We start from the raw sequence: 27,029 nt of genomic DNA, 5'->3' as shown, positions 1-27,029 counted from the left end.
TCCCCTTTCATAAAAATCATAATGAAGGAACAATGTCAACACTAATTACGCGCCGACTACACCCACTACTAATTATTTTTTTTTGCCGCCCACTGTATTTGTACACTTTTATGTCAAACTTTAAGCTGCTTTAAATTTGCAAGGAAATTTACAAAAGGAAGATTTTCAACACACCTGCAGTGCGCCTCGGTTTTCCCACCACAAACACAACCACACTTCTTATTCTGCATTTTTCCAGTAACTCTTTTAACTAACGGATATCTCAGTGTTCTCATCTCACTTGCACACCAACTGCTGTTATACAGGGTCCGCCATATAACTTTACGGAATTAAAAGTGCTATAAAAAAGAAACTACTCAATATTTTTCCAAACTGTTTTTTTTTATTTTGAAGTACAATCCTTCCGGTTAATGATGGAACACAACTTCATTCATATGGCTGCCATATGGCGTAATACCAAGGTCTTTACGCAAAATTCGTCTCAATGATGTCTCCGAAATGTCCAATTGTTGAGAACGACGGTGAACTGATGTTCCTGGTGATTCACGAACACTCTCGGTCACAGCAGCCATATTTTCGGGTGTACGCACGGTTTTTGGTCGGTCACGCGTTGGTTTGTCAATAAGCGACCCAGTTTCTCTTACTTTTTTCGCAAAGTAATGCACATACGCTTCATTCGGTGCTTTTCTTCTTCCCATTGCCGTACGTAATTTTCGTACACATTCTGCAACATTACCATGATTTTCAAAGTAATGTCGCAATATTTCCTGCGTTCTTTGAGCGTATACACAACCATTTTCGTTCAGCGGAAGAATAAAACTAATTTTCTGTCAAATCAGATGACAGCTAAGTGTTACCATTCTTCAAATAATACCTAGTTCAAATCCGTAACGATAGATGGCGGGCCCTATATAATAAAATGAATTTCATTTGTTTACAGTTGGATTTATCGAATAATGAATTTCTTAGAAAAAACGCACACACATGCAAAGACTTCTATCACAAATATCGGAAATGCGTCAGCATGAAGTAGTTTCCTTACTGGCTGACTTTCTGCAACCATAGCCACCCTTATTCTATTTTCTGCACTTGATTAAAAATCTATTTTTTTATTGAAAGCGAATATTAAAATATGATTGAATGAACAATTCTTTCGGTTATAAGAATTAGTGCAAAGTAGAAAATTTTTATTGAAAATGAGAGTTTATTATTTTATTTTTTATTATTTTGTGCGTCACAATTTCAAAATTCTAGTAAGAAAAGCAAACCTTTGTAATTCATTTGGTTGTGTGGAATTGAATTAATTATGGCAAGTTTGGCTCCTTATTTGAGTTTCATACCTGAAAAAGAAAAAAAGGAAAATTGATTTAGTTAACTGAAAGAGTATTTCTTCTATTCAAATATATAATAAGAATGTATGTGTAAGTGAACGAAAAATGGGATTTAATGAGAGAAACTAAATTATTTTCAATTTGCTATTAAGTGATATTCAATTCATAAACTAAACACACTGAGTAACAGCAGACATCCAGGAAATTGTTGAATTTAAATTTAGTGCAGAGGATTTGATAGTTGAAGTTGTTTGAAAAATGTTCACATTTTACATATAAGGGATATTTCCAATAGACTTATGGACATATTTAAAAATATATTAGAGCGATGAAATTAGTTTCAAAAATGAATAGAACTGCTATACCATACCCTGAATTTAGAAACGCATTTGGGAATAAGCTTTTTTACCCAAGGATGATAGATATTCCAGATTTGGTCAATAAATATGGTGAAAAACAAAATAGTAAAGGGAACTTCAGCTGCAACGACACGAGGGTGATTCGCCAGCCAGATTCTGCACGATCATTTCTCACATATTGACACACACGTCCGATCAGCCATTCTTCAGATGCGACGAAGTGTCATTGTGTTAAATTTTTACGTATTTCACTAACACATTCTTAGTTTTTTCGTAAGCAAACTGATACATTACCCCTTCCACGTCAGCCTATCAAGTGATTCTGTTAAATTCATTGAAAGCCGGCTAACGGTCTGAAAATCTTTTACCATGCTTTCTACCTACAATTGTGATTGTGTTCGTACTTGCAGAAATACTTCGTGTATGTGGAGAATGGGAGCTTCAGTGAAATTTTAACAGCCGTTAATAGCACTGCTCTTAGTTGATACAAGTATTACAGTTGAAGGTCATATAAATTTCAAAATTTTTCTCCTGATAATTTTGTACGATTTCATTCACGAATGAAGCTTCAGAACTTAAGGAGGCTTCATTTAAGAGAAAAGCTTTAAAGCACAAAATAAATATTTCTTGTCAAGTTGATTTCTTCAACCTGGTAGTGGAGAAGATAATGCAAGCTGAAAACCGAAATCGAAGTACTCTGATTCATATCTGGTCACGAGCTGTCATTCCAAATATTTTTTGAGAAAGTGTGGTATGCTCGATTCTGAAAACCACTGGAAAACCACCCTCGCCGTTAAGTATTAAATGTCTTGTAGCAGTAAAGTATTTTTTTGAAGAATAAAAGCCATGCTTTATATTTCTTTCTTTGTATCCAGGAATCGCTTGCGGAATGTTTCGGATCTTTTACATATCCCAGCTATGTAATCGACAGCGCTTGGCTCACCTATCTGCGTCCAGGAATCAATGGTGTTCCGCAAAATGAAGAAACACAGGAGTGCGCGAGCAAAGAGTTTGAGACAGGACTTGTGAAGTCGACTCCAAGTTGTTTTTGTAGTAGCACTAATATTTCTCAAATATATACGGGAAATGCTGTTGGAGTGACAGTCTTTGGCCGAATATAAATCCGTGCCATTCCGCTAACTTAGAACCGACTGTTGTGGGAACGGTTACTTCCAAGTCTACAAGCTCCTCTAAAATACCTCAGAAATTGAGGAAAGATTTGAGAAGCCACTAACAAGAGATGGATTAACCTGTATGCCTGTAGAGTATCGCGTTCTCTTTCGTCATCCCTCCATTAATGAAGAACTCTAAGTTTACTGAGGTTGACTAAGTCGACCGACATTACTCACAGAGTATTTCACTATTAACTATACGGCCGCCAAATTTAAATTTCCCTCCCTGCAAACGATCAACCTGCAGAAATAAAATATAGAAAAAGTCGGAATCCATTTAGCACATTGCGATCACCTTTTACTTCGAGAATGCGCTTCAGATTTCAACAGGACCATTTCTGCGATGACCTGTGCGGTTTATTCATAGTTCGCATTGGTTGAATCGCATATAACGATGATTGTAGCTTGCGCAAAATTCAAGTAGTCATTACCTGAACAGACTGTGGCGATCTCGCACCCTTTCACAAAAAAAAACTTAAACTCTTCAATAAAATAAAAATAAATAAATAATTGGCGCGTACACTTCTGTTAGGTGTTTGGCCGAGCTCCTCCTCCTATTTGTGGTGTGCGTCATGATGTTGTTCCACAAATGGAGGGACCTACAGTTTCAAGCCGATTCCGAACGGCAGATATTTTTATGAGGAGCTTTTTCATGGCAGAAATACACTCGGAGGTTTGCCATTGCCTGCCGAGGGGCGAGCGCTTTTAGAAACATGTTTTTCTTAATTTTGGTGTTTCACCGAGATTCGAACCAACGACCTCTCTGTGAATTCCGAATGGTAATCACGCACCAACCCATTCGGCTACGGCGGCCGCCTCTTCAAAACTCTTCAATACCAGCCTAAACTCGGTTCTTCTAAAGGGGTTTTCAGACCTGGCATGGGTGTGGCTATATAAGTCGACGTCTCCAAACGTTTGCCAAGATATGCCTCAGAATTATATGCCGTCTCTTTTGGCCGAGAACAGTCTCCAATACGGACGTTTTTCTGCTTATTAAACGCTGCCCAATTTATTCCGAAATAAAAAGACTAAAATGCCATTGGATTGGACATACTCTGGGGAGGGATTGTCGCCTACCCTGCTGCCAAAATGGCTTTATAAGAAAGTTGACGCAGAGTCCTACCACCGCCACCTGGAACCAAATCAGACATATAGCGGCTGACAGAAATCGTTGGAGAACATTTAATTCCACCCTATTTTCCTACTAGTATATAATTATGCGGATACCGAGGGAAAGTATTAATAAAAGAGCCGGCCACCTATTCCAGTTCAAACTCACCTAAATGGTGAGGGCAACTTTTGCATTTGAAGAAACGTAGCACAGCGAATTAGAGGTTAGTGGTTCCGCCGGGTAAGTCATGTCGAAGAAAGCGTTATAAATGCTTCAGCTCCACAAGTATTTAGGTCCTACCGATTGATGGTCGCAGAGGAATAGTTAAGTGAGATTATTGACTTTTTTACAGCCAGACTCTCTCCCCAACTTACGCACTTGGAAGTTTTTACTATTGCATACTGATTGCCTTGTTGGTCAAGTGCTAATTTATTTGAATTTTTGTTGCACGGTGGCAAAATAATTAACGTTGAATTGAGCTGTTGTGCAATTTAGTTGGCTGACTTTTAGAAATAAACGCGTAAACTTGCGTAAAAGCCGCAAACTTCCTTATATATGAGCCATCCATAAGCACACCCACTCACACGGACACAGTTTGTGCGTATGTGAAATATCTGTGTGTAAGAAATTATACTTTTTACAGCTTCTGCTATTAAACGACTTAATCACTGCATTCAACAACATTTACAGTAATGAAAATGCAATTAATCGTTTTTATGCAGCGGCAGATGCAGGTGCAGTTGGGTGTTCGCTCTTAATTTCTCTCATGCACTGAATGCGTAGTGCCGCGTTGCTGGTGTTGTTGCTCCTGTGCAATGGGCAACGGTGCAATGGCGCAACAATGCGGTGGTCATTTGATGGTAGTGGCGCGCATCGCTGACCGTGGCAACATGCGATGAGAGGTGGCAGATAAAGAAGAAAAATATGTAAAAAAACTTTAAAATAAGAAAAATAACAGGGGGAAGTGCCACAACAATAAAGAGCAAGTCTGCTGAATCTGCAAAGCACGCATCTGGTAATAACAGCTTAAGCCTACTTAACACTTTCTATCTAACAAGCGATGCAATGTGTAAAGCGAAAATTCCGCATGGCTGTTACTCCAGAATTCATCTCAATACGAAATGCAAGAAACACTAAATTTTTCTTTGAAATACTTAAAGCAACCCTTGGGGGAACCTGTAATCCCTATAGGGCGCGTCCCCAGGTGGTGGATAGGGGAACGCCTCCCAGATATGGAAGGTAGGAGAGTAGGTCTCCCGCGAACCACACAGGTCGAAGACGTAAACTTCGTTAAAAAAAAACTCCCTCAACCCAAGGTGTAACGCGACCCGTGCCTACTGGGTGGGTTTGGCAGCCGGGGGATAAAACAAGGCTGTCTTTTAACGGAGCCCTCCTGACACCAGGCCGCCTCAGGTTGTAACGGTGGCCTTACCATGGTATGGGGCGCTGCCATGGCGGACTGTTTATTTCCCCTAAATCCTCATTGGTCACCGCACATGGCGACATGTGCAGCCTTCTGGAAGGGCAGGTGACCGTACGAAACAGAATGAACGAACAACAAAAAACAAAAATTTCGGATAAGATTATAAAGAAGACGGACAAACGGACGGACACAGACCCAAAACGAACTGATAAACGGACGCACCCATTGACACAACAGACGGACAAATGGACAACTCGGACCGACACCAACGAACTGAGGAAGTTGGGAACTTCCTCAGAGGACGAACTCTTGGCCTCCAGCCAAGAGACGGTTGATGGCAAAGCTGTGGGCCACAGCACGCCATCAACATCTAATCAACCATCCACATCCGCTGAGGCCCGTCCAGGTATAAGCTTTACCAGAGGTCTCTGACTATTCTCGGAAGAATAAATAAAAATGAGGCTGAAGGTAAAACTCATCCCAAGGACGCGGCCGATAAGGCAAGGTGCCAAAAGGTGGTCGATGAGTACCTGGCGTTCCAGGCCACCCAGAAGGCAGAAGCCGTAAAACGCAATCGTTCGCAGGACGAAAGCGACAAACCAACGAAGAAGCACAAAGTGTCGGATCACACTGCTTCAATACCAAAACCAACCAAACGCTCATTTAATGAGGTGGCACGGGAGCACCTGCAAATAGCGTTGGTTGATGAAATAACAAACCGCGGTAAACCTGCATCGGATAAGTGGTCCGAAATCGAGGCACGGCTGTCCCGCATTGTCGTCGATCACGTCATGGCAAACCCGGAGGGTCATGTGCCAGGATTTGATTCAATGGAGGTGGTCCGCGGATACAGGGTGATCAAGTGCGATGATCAACTCTCCCTTAACTTCCTGCAAACAGTTGTGGGCAAGATCCAGAATGACTGGGAAGGTTTGAGGCTCAAACTAATCCCGGCCAGCGAAATCCCTCGACGGCCGAGGGCTCGCATCTGGATCCCGAACATGGAATTCGAAGCTAAGCAACTTATTCCATACTTGCAGGCACACAACCGCACTGTTCCGATGGGCGACTGGAGCATCATCAAAGCGGAGGCTCCGCAAAAGAACAGTGTGTCCTTCCTTCTCCAAATATCGGAGGAGAGTATCGAGCCACTGGGGAAAGTGGACAATAAACTTCGGTTCGGCGTCAGGAAAACGCAACTGAAGATATTCCGATCTGCTAATCCGGAGGATGAACAGGACGAGGTTGACGGCGCCAACGAGTTGCTCACAGGCATGCAACTTGACGACGCCGCGTCTACCAAAAACGATGGCGCTAATGAGCAGCACCCGGGAGTGCAGCTTAGCGACGCCGTCAAATTGTAAAGCGACCAGCAGCATGGGTCTCAAGGTTGTCCAAATAAACCTGCAGCACTCGCGGACTGCAACGGACAACCTAACCGTTCTCCTGTCGGAGGAGGATGTCGACATCGCTTTAATCCAGGAGCCCTGGGTGCGGAGCACCGAGGTGAAGGGGTTCACTGGAAACAACCACAACCTTTTCTACAAACGGACTGAAGGTAACCCCAGATCTTGTATTGTAGCTAAGAAACATTTGAACATATTTTTAATCCCATCATATTGTTCACAGGATGTGACGGCTGTGGAGGTAGAAGCCGCTGACGGTGTCGGCATCATACTGGCTTCCATCTACATGGCACATGATCGGCCAGCACCACCCGAGGAGGCTCGTCGGCTGGTGTGTGAAGCCAGAAACAAGAACCTGCTGCTCGGATGCGATGCCAACGCGAGGCATGCGTTGTGGGGAAGTTCCGAGACAAACGACCGAGGTGAGTCTTTATATAATTTTATTATTAATACTAATTTATCGGTATGTAACAGGGGTAACACTCCCACTTTCACCTTTCCTAGTACGGAGTACTTCAGAGGATGGGAGGAAGTGATTGATGTTACTCTACTGTCTGAAAATAGCTTAGTAAGGGTAGATAATTGGAGGGTATCCAATAAAAGGTCCTTTTCTGATCATAGTTGGATCCTCTACGATTTGGATCTTAAGGTAGATCCACCCCTACCGTATCGAAATCCTTTAAGAACCAACTGGAAGAGGTTCAAAAATGCAGTAAACAAGAGGATAGGAGGGACTCCTATCCCTCAAATCACTCTCACGGAAAGCCTTGAGAGTAGGGTCATAACACTGGAAAAGGCATTTAGTAGGGCCTACAAAACGTCCTGCCCCATAAAATTTAGCAAAAAAACTCACCCTCCTTGGTGGAGCAGTGAGCTCTTAAAACTAAGGGAAAAATCTAGATCAACGTTTAACCTCAGCTACTCGACGGGAAATTGGGAATTGTATAGAGAAAGTCGGAGACAGTACAAGAAGGCAATCAGGGCCGCCAAAAAAGAGAGCTGGAGGGAATTTTGTTCGTCAATCGAATCCACTAGGGATTCTGCTAGGCTTAGCCGGGTTCTTTCCAAAGACCACTCTATGGCTTCCTGGGTCAAGAAACCTGATGGAACTTGGACTGCTACAGCAGAAGAATCGCTAGAGCTTCTGCTAAACACGCATTTTCCGGGATGCAGCCCTTACGAAAGGGAGAGGGAAAACATTAGGCGGAGCCAATATAATCCACAGCATCTTGCAAATGAAATCATTACGAAAGAAAAAGTTGCATGGGCAATCAAATCTTTCTCACCCTTTAAATCTCCGGGGCCAGATGGGATCATTCCAAAGATGTTACAGGAAACCTTGGACTGTATCCTACCATGGCTAGAGGAAATTTTTAAAGCGTGTTTAAACTTAGGCCATATTCCAGACAGCTGGAAACTAGTCAAGGTCGTCTTCATACCAAAAGTAGGTAGAAGAGGACATGAATCAGCGAAAGACTTCAGGCCAATCAGTCTTTCGTCTTTCCTGTTAAAAACTTTTGAAAGACTTTTGGATACGCACCTCAGAAGCTCTTTGGAGAGCTCTGGTATATCAACTGCACAACACGCATACCTTAAAGGCAAATCTACGGAGACGGCGCTTCACGAGGTTATCGGAACAATAGAGGGCTCTCTAGAGAGCAAACATTACACCATGGCGGCATTCTTGGATATCGAAGGCGCCTTTAACAATGTTAGCACAGATGCCATCCAACGGGCGTTGATAGACCTGGAGGTGGACAGTTGCATTAGTAACTGGGTCATCTCCATGCTAGAAACGAGGATCATCAAAGCTAATATGGGTAATATCAACATAACCAAGAAGGTCCACGGGGGCACTCCACAAGGGGGAGTATTATCTCCACTTCTTTGGCTATGTGTGATCAGCAAAATCTTAACAAAACTTGACGGAGGTGGGGTAAAAGTGGTGGCGTACGCTGATGATGTGGTGTTAATGGTGTCAGGACTGTGTCCAAATACGATCAGTGGGATCATCCAAAGGGCTTTAGGCGAGCTTAACTCTTGGGCCACAGGATGTGGGCTAAGTTTAAACCCGCGTAAAACAGAACTTATGCTTTTTACTACCAGATACAAGGTACCAACTTTTACCCTACCAAATATCAACGGACAAACTCTGGCTTTATCAACCAGTGCAAAGTACTTAGGGGTAATTTTGGACCCCAAACTTAGCTGGAAGTTAAACGTCGAAGAACGGGTAAGGAAAGCAGAAATTGCTTTATATGCCTGCAAACGTATGCTTGGAAGAAGTTGGGGTCTTCAACGTAAGCATACATTATGGCTGTATAAGGCGGTTATACGACCCATTTTATCGTATGGTTCGGTAGTTTGGTGGAAAGCTCTAGGGAGAGAGTACAATACCAAATTACTCGGCAGAATACAAAGATCAGCCTGTGCAATAACGGTCGGTGCAATCAGATCATGTCCTAGAGAGGCTCTCAATGCACTGACACACGTTATTCCAATAGACCTACACATAAAGAAGACGGCAACCATAAGTGCATTTAGGTTAAATGAAGCGGGTCGCTGGAAAGGAAAAACTTATGGTCACGCTAGTCTATTACTGCGACAAACTCAGTTAACCTCGGAGAGGACTGACTACATCGTCCCGATGGTAACGTTCAATAGGAATTTTGCCACACTCTTTCCATCTAAAAAAGAATGGAAGAAGGGATTCTCTCTAAACAACTTCGATACCACAGTCTATACAGATGGCAGTAAAATGGATTGTGGTGTCGGAGCTGGTATATATTCTCATAAACTTGGAATTGAAAAATCTGTGCGTCTCCCTAATACCAGCAGCGTCTTCCAAGCGGAAGTACTAGCAATTGGGGAAGCCTGTAGGTTACTAATCGCAGATTTTTCTTTTAAGGGCAATATCGCTATTCTTTCGGATAGCCAAGCCGCAATCCAGGCGCTGGACGCGACTAGAACAACCTCTAAAGTGGTGGAGCAAAGTAGGAATAGCCTCACCAACTTGAGTGAAAACCATAGAGTAACCTTGATTTGGGTCCCGGGACACCGGAACATAGAAGGTAACGAAAAAGCTGATGAACTGGCAAGAGGGGGATCTGCCATGAATAGCGCTCTTGCAGTACCAGTATTCACTCCACTAGGTGCGGTCAAGAACGCAATATCCCTAAAATACCTTCGAATTGCAGATTGTAGATGGAAAGACCAGACGAAATGCAAAATCAGCAGAACGTTATGGCCCACCTACAACCTCAAGCAATCGTTGACATTAATAAACATGAAACGACGGGACACCTGCAGACTTACGGCAGTCATAACTGGCTTCTGGTCCATCGGAGAACAAGCCGCCAAAATGGGCATCCCTCACAACACATACTGTCATAGTTGTAAACAACCGCAGAAAAAGGAAACAATCTTCCATTTCCTCTGTGAATGCCCTGCCCTATGGAAGGACAGAATGTTAACCCTGGGCAAACCGCTGTTCGAGAGTCTCGAGCGGCTGTCTGGCTTAGATGTCAACAACCTAATAAGGTTCTTAAACCGCACAGACTGGATATAGTCATGCCGTAAATAACTGTTAAACAATTTGGTAACGAGGATGTGGCAACAAAATGGTGCGGAAGCGCTAGTTGGATTCTGGATGAATCACCACTCTAACCAACCAACCAACCAACTTAAAGCAAAAACTACTAATGCCAAATATGTTGTTTTAACAAAAGTCTGCAAGTATCTGCATATGCGTGTATGTGTGTAAGAAAAAAGTGTTTGTATATAGGCTCGGTATGCTTGGGCGCATTTAACCGCAGCCAGCAACTGTTAACAACATTTGCCTTTACGGACTGATTGCACGCCACTAAATGTGCATAATTACTTAAGCTGTGGAATGGGAACCTATTTACTATGCACCTGTAGGTGTGTGTATCCACACATGCGCATATGTTTGTACGTGCAGTGTTGAGTTCCAAATGCAGCGAAGTGAGAAAAGTTAAAAGCAAGAAACAAAGAAAAAAAATTAAAAACAGTTTGATAGCACAATTTCAGTAGCTGAAGTATTAGAAAAAAATGCGATTAATAAGAAGTCTTCGGAGGCAAAAGTCTAATTTGTTACGTTCCAATTATTAGACACGCGCACTACGCGATGTGCAAGCGATATAAGGCAGATGTATTTATAATGAAGATACAACAACATATAAATATATGTACATATACAATATACCTGTAGAAATATATACACTTGCGATCACAATAATAGCAGCGCAACAAACATATTGCAAACCTTTATTCAGTTATTTTTTATTTATTTAATTATTTCATTTATTTAATATTTTATTTATTTAATTATTTCATTTATTTAATATTTTATTTATTTACATTTTTTAATTTATTTAATTTTTTATTTATTTATAGTTTTTTGATTCATATATATTTTCCTATTTTTTAACATTTTTATTTATTAAGTTTTTTATTTATTTAATTTTTAAAATTCTTTTATTTACTTAATATGTGTTATGTATTTAATTTTTTTTATTAATTTAATTTTTTTTTTTCTAATTTTTTTTTATTTACTTATTTTTTTTTTTTTATTATTTATTATTTGTTTTTACTTTTTTACTTTACTTATTTATTTTGTTTATTTATTTAATTTTTTATTTGGTTGGTTGGTTTAAGGGAGCAAGGGAGTTAAGTGGTATAGGAGTGCCACATAGACCGCAAGTTGGGTCCGTTGTACTGCCCTAGATTTCATTATATTATATAATTTCCCCACCTAACCGAGATTTGTATTATAGATTTTGGTCAAAGATATTAATTCGTTTCGAATTTTATGAGTGACTCGATTTTCAGGTCCGAGAGTACTGAAAGATTGTCAATTGTTGGAGATCCTAGAAGAGCGGGTCGACTTCTGGCTAGACCGGGACAACTGCACAGCAAATGTCTGCTCGATACTTCCTCATCTTCGTCCTCGCAATATCTGAACAGGTCGTTTTGAGGAACCCCGAGCCGACATGCATGAGTGCCCAAAAGGCAGTGGCCGGTGATAAGATTTATTATATGCCTTAGTTTGTGTTTCGAAAGACTTATAAGGGTTTTTGTCTGTTTCAGATTGTAAGATGGCCAGATTTGTCTGGTCGTAACGCAAGTAGTTTCCACTCGCCACCTCCGATCAGCAATGTGAAATTCTCGATCAATGATCATTTTACATGTTGAGAGCGGAATGTGGATTGTGGGTAAGTTACTAACATTTGATTGCGCAGCTCCAGCTCTTTCGAGCTCATCAGCTTTGCAGTTACCTTCGAATTCACTGTGACCCGGTATCCAGATAACTTGGACAGAATTCTGAACATTTATTTCGTTAAGAGATAAGAGACAGTATCGAACCACATCTGAGTGGGTATAAGAGGAGCTGAGTGCTCGAACAGCCGCTTGACTGTCGGTGAAAAAGCGGATATCCTCTAGTGATATTCTCCGCTTGGAATACACTACAGTAGTCGGGTAATCTAAATGATAGATTGATGTGAGGAGAATTGAAAAATATTCAAAATCCCACTTTACCGTCTTGTTTTGAACCATCTGTATATACGAGTATAATCAGAGGGCCATCGATTTCGGTAAGATTTGCCTTCCATTTTTCCCTAGTTGGGAGTGAACAGTAGAATAGCAGAGGTGGTGATGGAAGACTTACATGATAGTCTATGTCGGAAGAGATAACAGTGTTCCTGTTCAGTATGGTCGAATGGTCAAGATACTTATTCCATTTCGATATAGCATTCATGCGTGTCGCTGCTTTCGCTGCAATCGCTTTGCCAGCCAGATCGATAGGGAACAAATGAAGCAACGTATTTAGAGCCTTAGTAAGTGTTGTATTTAAGCATCCTGTTATCAGGAAGCAGGCTGTTCTTTAGTCTCGATCAATTGTGGCTACTCTACGCCGTTTTTCGAGTGCTGTCCACCATGAAACCACACCGTGGAAGAGTATCGGTTTGATGATCGAGGTATATATCCAATAAATCATCCGAGGTGAAAAACCCCAGGTTTTGCCTATAGCTTTTTTACAAGTATAAAGAGCTATGAAAGCTTTTTTACATCTGTTTTCAATGTTCAATTTCCAACTACCTTCCTATCTTTTCCTATCTATTTAGCTGAATCTGATAGAAGTAATTATTCGCCTTTCAAAGTTATTGTTTGCAGTGGAGGAGATTGTTGTTTCCTATTAATTTTTTATTTACTTCAAGTTTTTTGATTTATACTTTTTTCTAATTTTTTTAATTTTTTTTATATATTAATTTTTTTATTTATTTAATTTTTTTTTTATTTATTTAATTTGTTTTATTTATAATTTTATTTATTTATATTTTTTTATTATTTTTATTATTTATAAATTTTTTATTTATTTAATTTTGTTTATTCATCTAATTCTTTTTATTTGCTTAACTTTTTTTTCAGTTATCTAATTTTTTAAATTCTTTTATTGACTTAATTTAATTTTTTTATTTAAAATTTTTTTTTATCTACTTAATTTTTTTATTTTTTTATATTATTTATAAAATTTTTACTTATTAATTTGGTTTATTTATTTAATTCTTTCTATTTATTTAATTTTTTTTATTTGCTTAATTTTTTGAAGTGAAACTTCTTTTGTCTCGAAGGATGAAACGCTGTGAGGAGTAAAACCATAGCGTTTCATCGATATGTGACGCTACGCCAGCGCCATCTGTTAAAAGCGTGGCGTGGATGAAACGCTGTGAGGAGTAAAACTACGCTAAACTACGTAAAACTCACGCTATGCCAGCGCCATCTGTTAAAAGACTGGCGTGGCGTGTCGTCGTGAATGTAATGCGGTCGTTTATTATTGCATTCTTATCGAATGTAATTTGTAAATATGACATTTGATTGACGGCCGCCGTAGCCGAGTGGGTTGGTGCGTGATCACCATTCGGAATTCACAGAGAGGTCGTTGGTTCGAATCTCGGTGAAAGCAAAATTAATGAAAACATTTTTCTAATAGCGGTCGCCCCTCGGCAGGCAATGGCAAACCTCCGAGTGTATTTCTGCCATGAAAAAAATCTGCTCATAAACATATCATAAAACAAAATGAAATAAATGCATAAAAAAAAAAAAAAAAAAATTTTCTTGTGATTCGAACCAAGGATTTCGGATCGGAAGCCCACATTGCTAGCCGCTGGGCTATCGCGCTGTGCTGTCGCCGCAAAATAATGTATCATAAATCTGTTTACCATACCAAAGACCATACACTTTGCGAACGCATTTCGGTGGAAACAGTTGACAGTTATCCCAAACACAATATTATATTAGTAACGCGAGACGCGTCATAGAGTGTGTGTGTAGTTTTGAGCAAATCTTACAAACATATTTTGTTTTGTTGATTGATTTCTGTTAAATATGGCATCAAATCAACAAAAACGGAAACCGAAAACAGGTGCTGAACGGCAACGTGAGTATTTGGAGCGTAAAAAATTAAGAGCTACTGTTGAACACCGTGACAGTGAATCCTCCGGTTGTACGATAAGTGATAATTTGTAGTACCAACAACAAGATGCGGAACTACCATTGATGCAGTATTTCATCGATACCTTGATAGATTAGAATGTAGATCATTTTTTACGTATTTCAGTTACCATAAAGCCCTTGTTTCATTTTTGGAAAACGAATCCAATAATGATAATGACAATGCCGAGAACCAAATGTAATTGAGTACAATAAATTCATTTCTTTTTATATTAAAATAAATAAATAATTCTGTTTAATAAAATTCCATTCCATGCTTTCCATGACTTCTGCATGCATTATATTGAAATAATAGTTAAATTATTGATTTGTTGATAAAAGAAGTTTCACTTCAATCGTGCGGGTTCCGTGAACTACCACACACTTTCTTTTTTTTATTCAATTTGTTTTCTTTATAAAATCTTTTTATTTACTAAATTTTTTTATTTAACAACTTTTTTTTTTATTTATTTGTTTTTTAAAATTCTTTTATTGACTTAATTTTTTAAGTTTATTTTATTTTCTTATTTATGTAATTTTCTTTTGTAGTTTATTTTATTAATTTTTTATTCATTTAATTTGTTTTATTTATAAGGTTTTTAATTTTTGTTTTAATAAATATAGCTCATTAGAAAAAATCTTTTATCATAGCGATACATAAGTCTGAAAGCAAGTCGGATGTCCAAAATTATCGCCCGATCTGCAAAATAGAATACCTAAACTCTTTGAAAAACTGGTTCATGATTTGATTCCCCTCCGAATTTCAGATCGGATGTTACCTTGTCAGCACGGCTTTGTTAGATCTGCTGTTACGAATTTAAGTTTATTCACAAATTATGTCTTAAAACAATTTGAAAGAATCTAAATTTTTACATGTATTATTTTAAAGCAACATCTAAACTTCATTCTTCATGCACAGTCCTCATAAAAATGTAAAAAAAAAATTGTTCATTCTTCAGTATTCATAAATATGTAAAAAAATTGTTGAACTTTTCTCTTAAGAAATAAAGTATACGCAATGATATCTCTGTTCAGGTTTTTCCTTTGAAACTTTAAACCTTAAACCTTAAAAGCCTTCCAAATATTAAATTAATGAGAAAATTAAAAGCTTGGTATGCAGCAATTTCATATAAAATCTATATTTTCACGAGCATAAACATTTTTTTCTCGGTAACAAAAAAATAGGCCTTCGCCTCACGAATCAGAAAGAATTTTTAGCTTTGCCTTACTAACAGCTGAGAAGCAGAAATAACACAAGGTTGCATATGTATCGTATGGGTATTAATGTACATAACCGAGCTCAATATTCTTCTTCAAAGCACCTACATTTTATTTTGATTCGAAAGAATTAATCGATTTTGGTACTATGCTGTACTGCGTATAAAAGGGAAATATCTACACAGAACATACAGTTGTACACACATATACACATATACAATTTTCAATGCATGTATGTATGTATGTATTTAAATATACTTATGCCCATGCACCTCTGTAGGCTCTCTTCGTGGTAAGTGGGGACAACAAAGCGTAGAAGGTAAACGTTACGACCTTTCTTGTGGCTGCAATGAGCGAATAAAGCTGAGGTTCTGAGTAGCTATGCACTGCAAGTGTTTCAGTGTAACTGCTTTGCTTTTATGCTGTAACAGATTCAAAAAGAAAAGAAAATCAAAAACAACTAACAACAACTAAAGAGTTCGCAAGAAAAAGAGAAGAAAAATCTCCAATCCAAAGACGGCAGAAATGTAACGATTCACTCAACTGGAAGAATGCACAACTAAAACAACGTCAACAATAACAATCATGTGAACTCAGGGGAAACCAACAATAATAATAAAAGCACATAATTAACACAATAAAATCACAAACACCTAAAATGACCGAGATACGAACATTTACCACAGTAAACATAGGTAGCAAAAGGGGCGATGAAAATAGCAGAGCCCTTAAGGGCACTTCACATGCGAGTAAATAAATAAATGCCGCTGTTTACATAAATATTTATACACAAACAACCTCAAGTGGCATTTAGCGTACAACAATTTTTTTTTGTATTTTGGGAATTGTATAAATAAGAAATATTTTAACACTAAAGAAGTATTTTAATACTAAAGCAAGAACTGCCACACACACGCATGACCACATTTCTGGCCATAAATTACATCTGCGCACTTGAATTGGCAATTTTTACTTGAAACAAAAATCATCTAATGCATGGAGCTACTAGGGCAGCAGTGGCCACAAATAATAAAAGTCGTGTTAACTCTCAGCGAAACATTGATGAGACTATAGAAGATTTAGTTAAAAAGAAACGAGAGCTGAGAAGGTCCTGGCAACAATATCGTTCTCCAAAATACAAGAAACTATTGTATGAATACACAGTTAAGTTACGTTGCGCCCTTAAAAAAGAAAAGGAGAGGCATCTTCATGATTTCCTTTCTAATCTTACTCCGACGGACCAAACAGATTACGCATTGTGGAAAGCCACAAAAAATATAAATCGGCCCATACAGTACGAATCACCAATTCGGCTAGGAAATGGTAATTGGGCACGTACGGATTCTGAAAAAGGGTGTGTATTTGCTGAACATCTGCAATCTGTCTTCACTCCCAATCAGTCTTCTGCAACTACTTGCCTACCACTAGACATATTGCAACCACCAAAAAAGCCAATAAAGTTTAAAAAAAATAACATAGTCTCAGTTATTAATCAACTTAAACCTAAAAAAGCACCAGGTTACGACAAAATCACCCCAAAAATGCTAAAAGAGCTTCCCAATATTGCCGTTCTTCATATCAGGCACATATTTAACGCCATCTCTCGTACTGCCTACTACCCAAAAGCTTGGAAATTATCTCAAATCATTATGATTGGTAAACCTGGGAAAGACTTAAGCCAAGCATCCTCATATCGGCCAATTAGTCTATTGTCCATACTTTCAAAGCTATTTGAAAAGTTGCTCTTGCAGAAAATAATGCCCTTTATTCAAGATAACAATATTATTCCTCAACACCAATTTGGATTTAGAGCAAAACATAGTACAACTGAGCAAGTTCATCGCATTGTGTCATTTATACGAAAGTCCTTTGAGAAAAATCAGTACTGCACTGCACTGTTCTTAGACGTAGCACAAGCATTCGATAAGGTATGGCACCGCGGCCTAATTCACAAAATTACTAGTTTACTGCCTACGAATGTACACCTCTTGCTGCAAAACTATATCACTAATAGAGAATTTGTTGTAAAGCAAAAAGATTTTTTCTCTCGGCATTGTAGAATAGACGCTGGAGTTCCACAAGGCAGCGTTCTGGGCCCTATTTTATATGTATTATACACATCTGATATGCCAACGACGAGCCAAACAATGACATCAACATTTGCCGATGATACTGCAATACTTTGCACTCACACAGACCCAAAAGTAGCAACGTCTATATTACAAAGGCATATACTTGAAACAGAAGTATGGCTTAAAAACTGGAGAATAAAGGTTAATGAAACCAAGTGCGTGCATATTACTTTTACTCTAAGAAAAGAAACTTGCCCTGCAGTTACAATAAATGGTCAGAATATACCACAGCAAAACGAAATAAAATATCTTGGAATTCACTTAGATAGAAGACTCACATGGCGGAATCATATTGAAAAGAAAGTGTCGAATATCAAGCTTAAAATGAAAAGCCTATATTGGATGTTTAATTCGAAATCAGCATTACCTCTAGAGTACAAAGTGCTACTATACAAAGCCATGCTAAAACCAATATGGACATATGGTATAGAAATGTGGGGAACGGCTACGCCCTCAAATATCGAAAAACTTCAGAGAATGCAGTCTAAAGCCTTGCGGATAATCACGGGAGCGCCATGGTATATAAAGAACGTTAACATTCACAGAGATATTTGCATACCTCGTGTAGCCGATGAAATAGTACGGTTGAGCAAAAAATACCTACAAAAGCTAGAAGACCATCCCAATAAACTAGCGCGAAATCTACTTTTAGATGAAGGTCACACAAGATTGAAAAAAAGAGACATCTTCAAGTCTGCAGTATCTTAATGATCTCATCTCACGCGAGAGTCCGTCCACAACTTCCTCCAACCACATCTATCACATTCGAAACAAAAACAAAAAAACAGCATCATTTTCACAATCGACATGAGAGACAACGGAAGCTCTAAGGGAGACTGGAAACTAGGCCTTTCCGGCTCCCAGCTACGAAGAATCGGAGACTGGAAACCCGTCCTTTTCAGCTCCCAACTACTTTTAGATGAAGGTCACACAAGATTGAAAAAAAGAGACATCTTCAAGTCTGCAGTATCTTAATGATCTCATCTCACGCGAGAGTCCGTCCACAACTTCCTCCAACCACATCTATCACATTCGAAACAAAAACAAAAAAACAACATCATTGTCACAATCGACATGAGAGACAACGGAAGCTCTAAGGGAGACTGGAAACTAGGCCTTTTCGGCTCCCAGCTACGAAGAATCGGAGACTGGAAACCCGTCCTTTTCAGCTCCCAACTACTTTTAGATGAAGGTCACACAAGATTGAAAAAAAGAGACATCTTCAAGTCTGCAGTATCCTAATGATCTCATCTCACGCGAGAGTCCGTCCACAACTTCCTCCAACCACATCTATCACATTCGAAACAAAAACAAAAAAACAACATCATTTACACAATCGACATGAGAGACAACGGAAGCTCTAAGGGAGACTGGAAACTAGGCCTTTTCGGCTCCCAGCTACGAAGAATCGGAGACTGGAAACCCGTCCTTTTCAGCTCCCAACTATGAAGAATTGGAGATTCACAACCGATTTAATCATATATGTAAATATATGTTCATTTGAGCAAATAATTCGTTTCTTAGCACTGGCAAGGAAACATATTACTCTAGTATATAAGATTTGTAAACTTATTGTTAGTTTCTTATAAAAGAAAGATTCAATAAATAAAGAAAAATGGAAAAAAAAAAAAAAAAAAAAAAAAAAAAATCATCTGTTTGCCTTTTCGTTGAAAATTGCACGAGCACCGGCTGCCAGTGGGTCGCACTTTCAACAACTAGCATCATCAATAGGCTTTAACTCTTGGTTTGTTATTGGCTTATTTCGCATGATTGATAATACAAATGAACTTAAGCCTGTGGCAGCATTCATGCCACACTTGCCTCGTTTGTATGCTTTTTGATACATTCGATGTGGCACTTTAATCAGTGCGCCAGACAGTCGGAGGTAAATCCGGTAGCAGTGTTTTTTAATATGATAGCCGACGCACGCACACAAATACACCTGCATACTTAACACCCAGCGATGAATTTCCATTACACAAGAGACGTTTGTTACTGCTAATAATTGCTTTGAGATGCATTCACCCAATCGGCTTTCAACTGCTGACTAGGTTATGTCTCACTCAAGAGAATGTGTGCATGTCTGCATATTAAAGCATCTGCTAGTTAATTTCAATTTTAGTATTTTCAAATTCCAAATGATTTGTATGCGAGGAAAGTCCATTGGTAGATTTGAAGGCAAAATTTTCAATAGAATCTTTAATAAATTGCGCTGTAAAACAAAGTGAAGCTTTCAACTGATTGCGACGTTTGAGGAAACGGCAATTAAAAATTGTAATTATATTTTCTGGTCACCTCAAGTCTGGCTTTTACAATTTTATTAATGGAATATTTTATTGCAAAACGACTGGAGTTGTGTTAATGTATTCCATTTTTGAAGTATTTGAAATGTTTGACTTTGGAAATATTTAACAGATCAAAGATCATCATTTATATATTTTATGACCTAATAACAAGCCTTCAGAGTGCTACATTTACGCGAAACTTACCCCGTCTTCTAACCTAAGGTTTTGAATAGTTATCTGCTACCTCACTTTTTGCTTTCTCATCTCTTTCGGAGGGCCTATGAGTGTTTAATACCGCTGAAGTCTGCTTATCGGGGTCTGCAGTCTTGCCTGGGTTCTCTGCTGCCTTCTTAGCATTAGTTACAGCTTTCATGAATGGCTATTTTTGTGTTTAATATAATATTTTTGTAATTAAATTTGAAAGAAATTGAGCCATAACTACGATTTTCAGAGATATCTCGACCTCAGCGCTATCTATTGGAAAATTCTGAGATTCTGGTGCCAATCTCTCAAGCGACTTAGAAATATTTTTAGGCAGTTAACGCCGCATTTCCGTGAACTTCGTGCAGATCTCTCCATCCGCAAGCTGGAGTTCGAGGATCACGTCAGGGCAATCTTTCGAAGTAGGTAGGATTGGAACAAAGGGGAAAATCTGTATCGATGCTGGTACCTCTGTCTTCACTGACAGAGACTTGAAAAGTGTTTAGGGACTTGGAAGGGAGGGGAGCTATTAGCATTTTTTCCGATAGTCATGCTGCAATCAAGGCACTGACGACGCCATGGTGCAGATCCAAACTAGTCAATTCCTGTAAGGAGGATATAAAATCTCTTAGGTGTACAGGTAACACTTCTTTGTTTAATCAGGATTCCAGGACATAAAGGGAAATGAAATTTCTGACGAGATTTCCAAGAAGGGGTCGACTGAATTGGGCACAGAGATCTCCTACGCAGACATCGGTATACCCTGGGTTGTTATTGAAGGGAATTTGCACAAATTACACTGTGCGACAGTGAAATTATACTTTTATAGAGACCTAGTACAACTTGTAGGTATAGTAAAACTAAGAAACATGGTATAGGAGAAATTTCCAATACACCCCCAAAATCTCATTTTATGGCCATAAAACCGTTTTTCAGTAGGTTGATGTGAACAATCCCTCCTAACTTCGCCAATTTCCATCCGATTTCGAATTTGTTTTTTTAGTTCGAAAGAACAAAAATAAGCCTTTTTGACAGTGTGTTGACAATTTTTCTGAAATGACAACTGACGAGACTGTAGACGGAAGTATTCGGAATTTTTTTATTTTTTCTCTATTTTTTCAACTTTGACATCATTTTTGCGATATTATCCGATATTGAGGATATTTTTTAGTAGACTACTGTTATAGTGAATTTAATTCTGCGTCGAATGAGCTATATTTGACTGTAATGGAATTAAAATTCATAGACTTGTGCGAGTTGTGCGAGTTTTAAGATTTTATTTTTTTTACTAATTTTATAGCAAGTGTCAGTATAAACACATCATCAGTACGAAACAGTACAGGTTTAAAATTTTAAAATATGTCGGGAAAAACTAATCTTCATTTCAAAAATGTTTGCTAGACCTGCTCCGTTTATAAGAGTCATCACAATTTTAGGGATCCTTGTCGAGCCTCAGATTCGAAAACTCATGCGAGATGAGAAATTTACGAGTAAGCTCAGTGCAGTGGAAAGACGGGCATGGGAAAGTTTTAAATCATTGTGTGAGAAGTTCCTTGGAAATAAAAAGAGCTCTGATTATGTTGAAGTCGTCAAAGAGTTTTTGAGTGCGTACGAAAAAATGGAATGCAATATGTCCATCAAGATACACTTTCTGCACTCACATTTGAATTTTTTCCCGGAAAACCTGGGCCAGATGAGCGATGAACAGGGTGAAAGATTTCACCAGGAGATAGGAGTCATCGAAAAACGTTTTCAAGGGAAGAACTCCATCAACATGCTTGCTGATTACTGCTGGTCCTTGAAACGTAAAACAAGTGATGACTCTTATAAACGGAGCAGGTCTAGCAAACATTTTTGAAATGAAGATTAGTTTTTCCCGACATCTTTTAAAATTTTAAACCTGTACTGTTTCGTACTGATGATGTGTTTATACTGACACTTGCTATAATATTAGTAAAAAAAATAAAATCTTAAAACTCGCACAACTCGCACAACTCTATGAATTTTAATTCAATTACAGTCAAATATAGCTCATTCGACGCAGAATTAAATTCACTATAACAGTAGTCTACTAAAAAACATCCTCAATATCGGATAATATCGCAAAAATGATGTCAAAGTTGAAAAAATAGAGGAAAAATAAAAAAATTCCGAATACTTCCGTCTACAGTCTCGTCAGTTGTCATTTCAGAAAAATTGTCAACACACTGTCAAAAAGGCTTATTTTTGTTCTTTCGAACTAAAAAAACAAATTCGAAATCGGATGGAAATTGGCGAAGTTAGGAGGGATTGTTCACATCAACCTACTGAAAAACGGTTTTATGGCCATAAAATGAGATTTTGGGGGTGTATTGGAAATTTCTCCTATACCATTTTATTAGTTTTTCTATAGCCACAATTCGTGCTAGGTCTCCATAAAAGTATATTTAATTTTTTTTTGTCACACCGTGTTATTTCTCAGAAATGCGCAGAACAAATGGAACTCCATTTCTTCGTGTGCTATTTCGAAAACCCTTGGCGCCAGCACAATAGACACAGGGCGCCGAAAGTTCTGGAGACTCCTCGTCATTCAATTTCCAAACTCGTAACTGTGTTTACCGGCCATTGGATGATCGGCACACACGCAGAAAAGTTACCATTTAATCCCCATTGCGGAAGCAGAGAGAAATACTGTTGAACACTTTCCCTGTAAATGTCCGGGCTTGGCAGCTAGATGATTAAGGTCACTGGGTACTCCTTTCTTCCCCATTACATCCAAAGCTCTGCCTGGAGGTCTTACAATGTTATCAAACCAGCACTTCGGTGCTACTTGGTGAGTGCCCGACGGGTACTTTAACCATTTGAACTACCTGCCTACCTCCTAAATACATATATTTTCAATAAAGTGATTCAAATTTTGATAGTCTAGCTATTAGTATGCGATTTGCATTTTTTGCCGCGAAAGAGGATAGTCGCAGCTTAAATTCACACTTTTGTGGCTCACTGTACGCTCTCGTATATATTTGGTGCCAATGGGGTGTGAGGCAGGAATTTAATATTGAACGAGTTAAACAACATACCCATGCACATATAATTTTGTTAGTAAATTCTAACTTAAATGAGAGTGGCTCAATAAGCCCCTGAAAATGTAGAACAGACACTCTGCTCGCATAAAAAAACCTACTATTATTTAACGTGGTCTCATTTTAGCTCGATATTGCATGCCGTTTATGAAACAATTGGAAGTTTTTGAGGCCCTCGAAGTAATACAATTTCTCGGCATACTTAAAAGGGGCATTTGATATGTGGTCAAGCTCATTTTAATGTAAAAACGCCTTACTATCAAACCATTTCTTAAAATTTAGAATCAACAGATAATCACAGAAAGCTACATTTGGATATTATGCCAGATGAGGGAGCAGCTCGCAACCTAATTCGTGCAATTTTGCTATTGGCCTTCGGACTTGTGCACCAGGACAATAACTTCGCGAAATAGAACTTTTTTCTCAACAAATACGGCCAATTATTACTTCGGTGTTCGGCCGAGCTCCTTTTCCTATTTGCGATGTGTGTAATGATGTTGTTCCATAAATCAAGAGTCCTTCATCCCTATAGAGGAGGTTTATCATGGCAGAAATACACTCGGCGATTCGCCATTGACTGCCGAGGGGCGAGCGCTTTTAGACCCCTATTTTTCTACCATTTTGATGTTTTATGAACGGAGATTCGAACTTACGCCCTCCTGAACGGTAGTCATGAATCGAGCCACTCGGCTACGGCGACAACCTTGACTTTTCTGAATAAATCTTTCGCCTTTTACTAAAGAATCGGTTTCAAATAATATAGAAACCCAAAATATTTGCTACTGGACGTGTTAACCTTTTTCTTACCTTTCGATTACCTTCGATGTGAGTGGCTCCACCTGAAGTCCTTTAAACATTCGCTACTATCTTGAAGGCTGATAGGCTGAGGGACTCTTGGCTTTTTTCAGCTTTCATCGCTGTGTTGCGAGCCATGTTTCGTCCACCGTTACGAAGCGGCGCAAAACCGAAACACTTAGCGAATCCAGCAACAAAGCGAATACTCTTTTTAACTTTTCTTTCAACGTCATCGGTTCCAATTTCCAGGGACTTATTGCATTACCCTCGTTCTAACTTCGTTTGTTTACTTTCATTTTATTCTAGAAATTTTCATTAAATTGTTGACAATGCATAACTCACATTTTTCCATGTAATCAGATTATTGACTAATCGGAAAAATTTGCGCACCAGCCAACCTTTTCTATCTTTTCCACAAAACTGAGCACACAACTGCGTGTAGAAATTTGTTAGCTCAAATATTTGATGAAAAAAGAGGAGTTTAAATATTTAAATTTTCATTGGATGTTTTTGACCTTTAATGAATTTTTTCATGCGAAAGCTCGATAGCTGGTTGCAAGTTGCAAATATTGCACACCTTCTCGACCAGGTACGAGTATGGCTACACTTGGTGCACATAGATTATTTCAATAAATGGAGAAAAGATAAAATAAGCTGCTGTTCCTCCAGCTAATCTGCATGCCTTGCACGCTGCCATATTCGTCTGTCCAGTTTAGCGGGCGCATAAAAATTCGAGTTCAAAAGATTAACATTAAATCAACAAACTCGTACCACAAACGAGCCAACAAAAATGTATAAATGAAAAAATTCATGCAACATAACTGACTTGCCACGGATGGCAGAACAGAAGGCGTTGGTGTTGCCGCAGGTAGCAATGAAATCAATGCAAATATTCGCGTCGGAGTTCGCTGATTCGCAGTAGTCGTTGATTGCCAGTGCCACGATCTCTGCATAACGGTTGTGGCGGAGCGAAGCCACTGACCAACCCACTTGCTCAGCGCTGCTGTTGCCCCTGCCGCTTAGCCATTCGACTGTCATTGCTTCCATCGCTCAATGGTGCGCAAATTTCCGTCTGGTGCAAGGAAATCGTATGTGGCAAGCAACAATTGCTGCAGTCATATGAGCAGCAGCAGCGCAAACGTAGCGAATGGTTATTGTAAGTGGCAACAGTTAGTTGGTTGACACCTGGCAATCTCGGGGTTCAAGCAGGTTTCTTTGTGGGTGTGTGTGTATGTGTGAACTCATAAAACTGTCAGTTAAAATGTTTCTGTCACTGTTGTCGGTCTTTTTGAAGTGCATAATTGGCGTATTGTCATGTTGCAATATTTTATTGTCAATATCCACATATTGTATTTGTTGTAGGAAAACAAGCCAAAGAGATTTTAAATCAAAGCCAATAAAGTATTATAATAAAAAATGAGACAATAATTGCAGATTGCTTGCAGTTGATAAAGAGAATTGCAAAGAAAGAACGGCGAACTAATTTTGTTTTAGTTGCAATAAAAAACAGTCTGGCATGCAAAGTGGCCTTTATTAATGAAAATTTTATCAATGAAGTATGGAAAAGTCTTATATCGGGCGAAATCGAGTTTTATATACCCGGCGCAGATTTTACCTGTTAATAAACCGGAGGTTGCCGTTCAAGTAAGGAGGTGCTTCTATATCTATAAATTTGGTGGAGCTTGAGAAAGAAGTTTCATTTCATAAATAAATACGTTTCTTTCTTCTAAACAGATTTAGTGAAATATCACATTTTTATACTTTGAAAATTAGCGCTAGAGTGAAATTTTTATAGGCTAACAACAACAAGGCTGACAAAGAAAAAAATGAACTTAGCTTAAAATTTATATGTACAGCGTTATATAACTACAGCACTGGGACTTATTGACAAGTACTGAATATTTCTTTGCTTTTTATTTAAATAAAAAGTTCCTTTTTTTTTGTAAAAATATAGTTCATTTTACTACAAAAACCACATAAATCCATGTTTCAAATATTGTGCAAGTTTTAAAAAATCAACAAATTATCATCACAATTTCACCCTTTTTTATCAGAATTTTCAGAAAAATTCCGAGTAGGCAGTTCTATTGCACATTGAATTTTGATACAATAAAGTGCAAGTTTAAAGTGGCTAAAAAATCAGGTTACTTGTTGTCAATTTTTCTACGGTTTTGTAAATATCAAAAAAAAAAAAACATAGTAAAAAAGCAAAAAAACAAAAGATTGCAAAAGCATCTGTATGGATTTATGTAAAATGTAAAATATTTATTATTTAAGTTCAAATTGAAGTTTAACTCAGTTTAAAATAAGATTTCGTTACTGGTAGATTTAAATAGTAAAAGGAAACAATATTAAATAAATGTGGGAATATACTGCGACACAAATCGATAAAAGGCGAAAACTTTCAAATTCCACTGGCAACTGATTACTGACTTTGACCTCTGCGAACTGTTGATCGCTTCTAACTGGAATTGAAGAAACCGCAGATAGAATCTAAATGACCAAGGATGATACATTATAGATTTGAACAACTATGGCGAAAACCAAAATTTTGAGGGGAACTTCGGCTGCCACGTCACGGGGTGATTCGTCAGCCACGTATTCACCCACTCGAATAACAGTCTGGTATCGGACACACCATGCCCGATGACCAAGTCTCTCCGAGCAAACCTGATATCTATTATCTTTGGTTCAATTACCTCTTACTTTTGCATAAAATCTACTACTCGGAAGTACCTAGTGGTAACTGCCACGAATTTAGTGGGAGACTCTAAACATTTCGCTGTTAGACACAAAACACTAACGCCAAAACTTCAGTTTTTGATGGATGCGACTCGACTTTGAAATTCTCTTCCCCAAAATTTAGTATCTATAAGTAGCATGAAAACATTCAGATCCGAACTTCAGAGAGATATTAACACCAAGCGAGAAATATTAATTCATAAGTAACTTTTCTTGTTTCTTTAATTGCCAACTTGGTTTTCTTTCTTTTTTGTAACTTAAATGTAAATTTTATCAATGT

At 38.4% G+C, this 27,029-nt stretch overlaps 1 protein-coding gene across 1 annotated transcript in view; it reads right to left on the bottom strand.

Annotated features, from left to right (window-relative positions):
• Positions 1-1,212: 1,212 nt before the first annotated feature.
• The window catches only part of LOC129247078 (GATA zinc finger domain-containing protein 4-like), a 150,515-nt gene continuing 124,698 nt past the window's right edge, over positions 1,213-27,029 (bottom strand). The window contains exon 3 of the mRNA XM_054885981.1: positions 1,213-1,340. Coding sequence (XP_054741956.1) covers positions 1,335-1,340 — 6 coding nt within the window. The 3' untranslated portion in view covers positions 1,213-1,334. The remainder of the gene's footprint in view (positions 1,341-27,029) is intronic.

This window comes from Anastrepha obliqua, chromosome 5 (assembly GCF_027943255.1).
Source record: "Anastrepha obliqua isolate idAnaObli1 chromosome 5, idAnaObli1_1.0, whole genome shotgun sequence".
In the NCBI taxonomy this organism is placed as follows: domain Eukaryota; kingdom Metazoa; phylum Arthropoda; class Insecta; order Diptera; family Tephritidae; genus Anastrepha; species Anastrepha obliqua.
The sequence above is the reverse complement of the archived record's forward strand: the minus strand, read 5'-3'. Positions and strand labels throughout refer to the sequence as shown.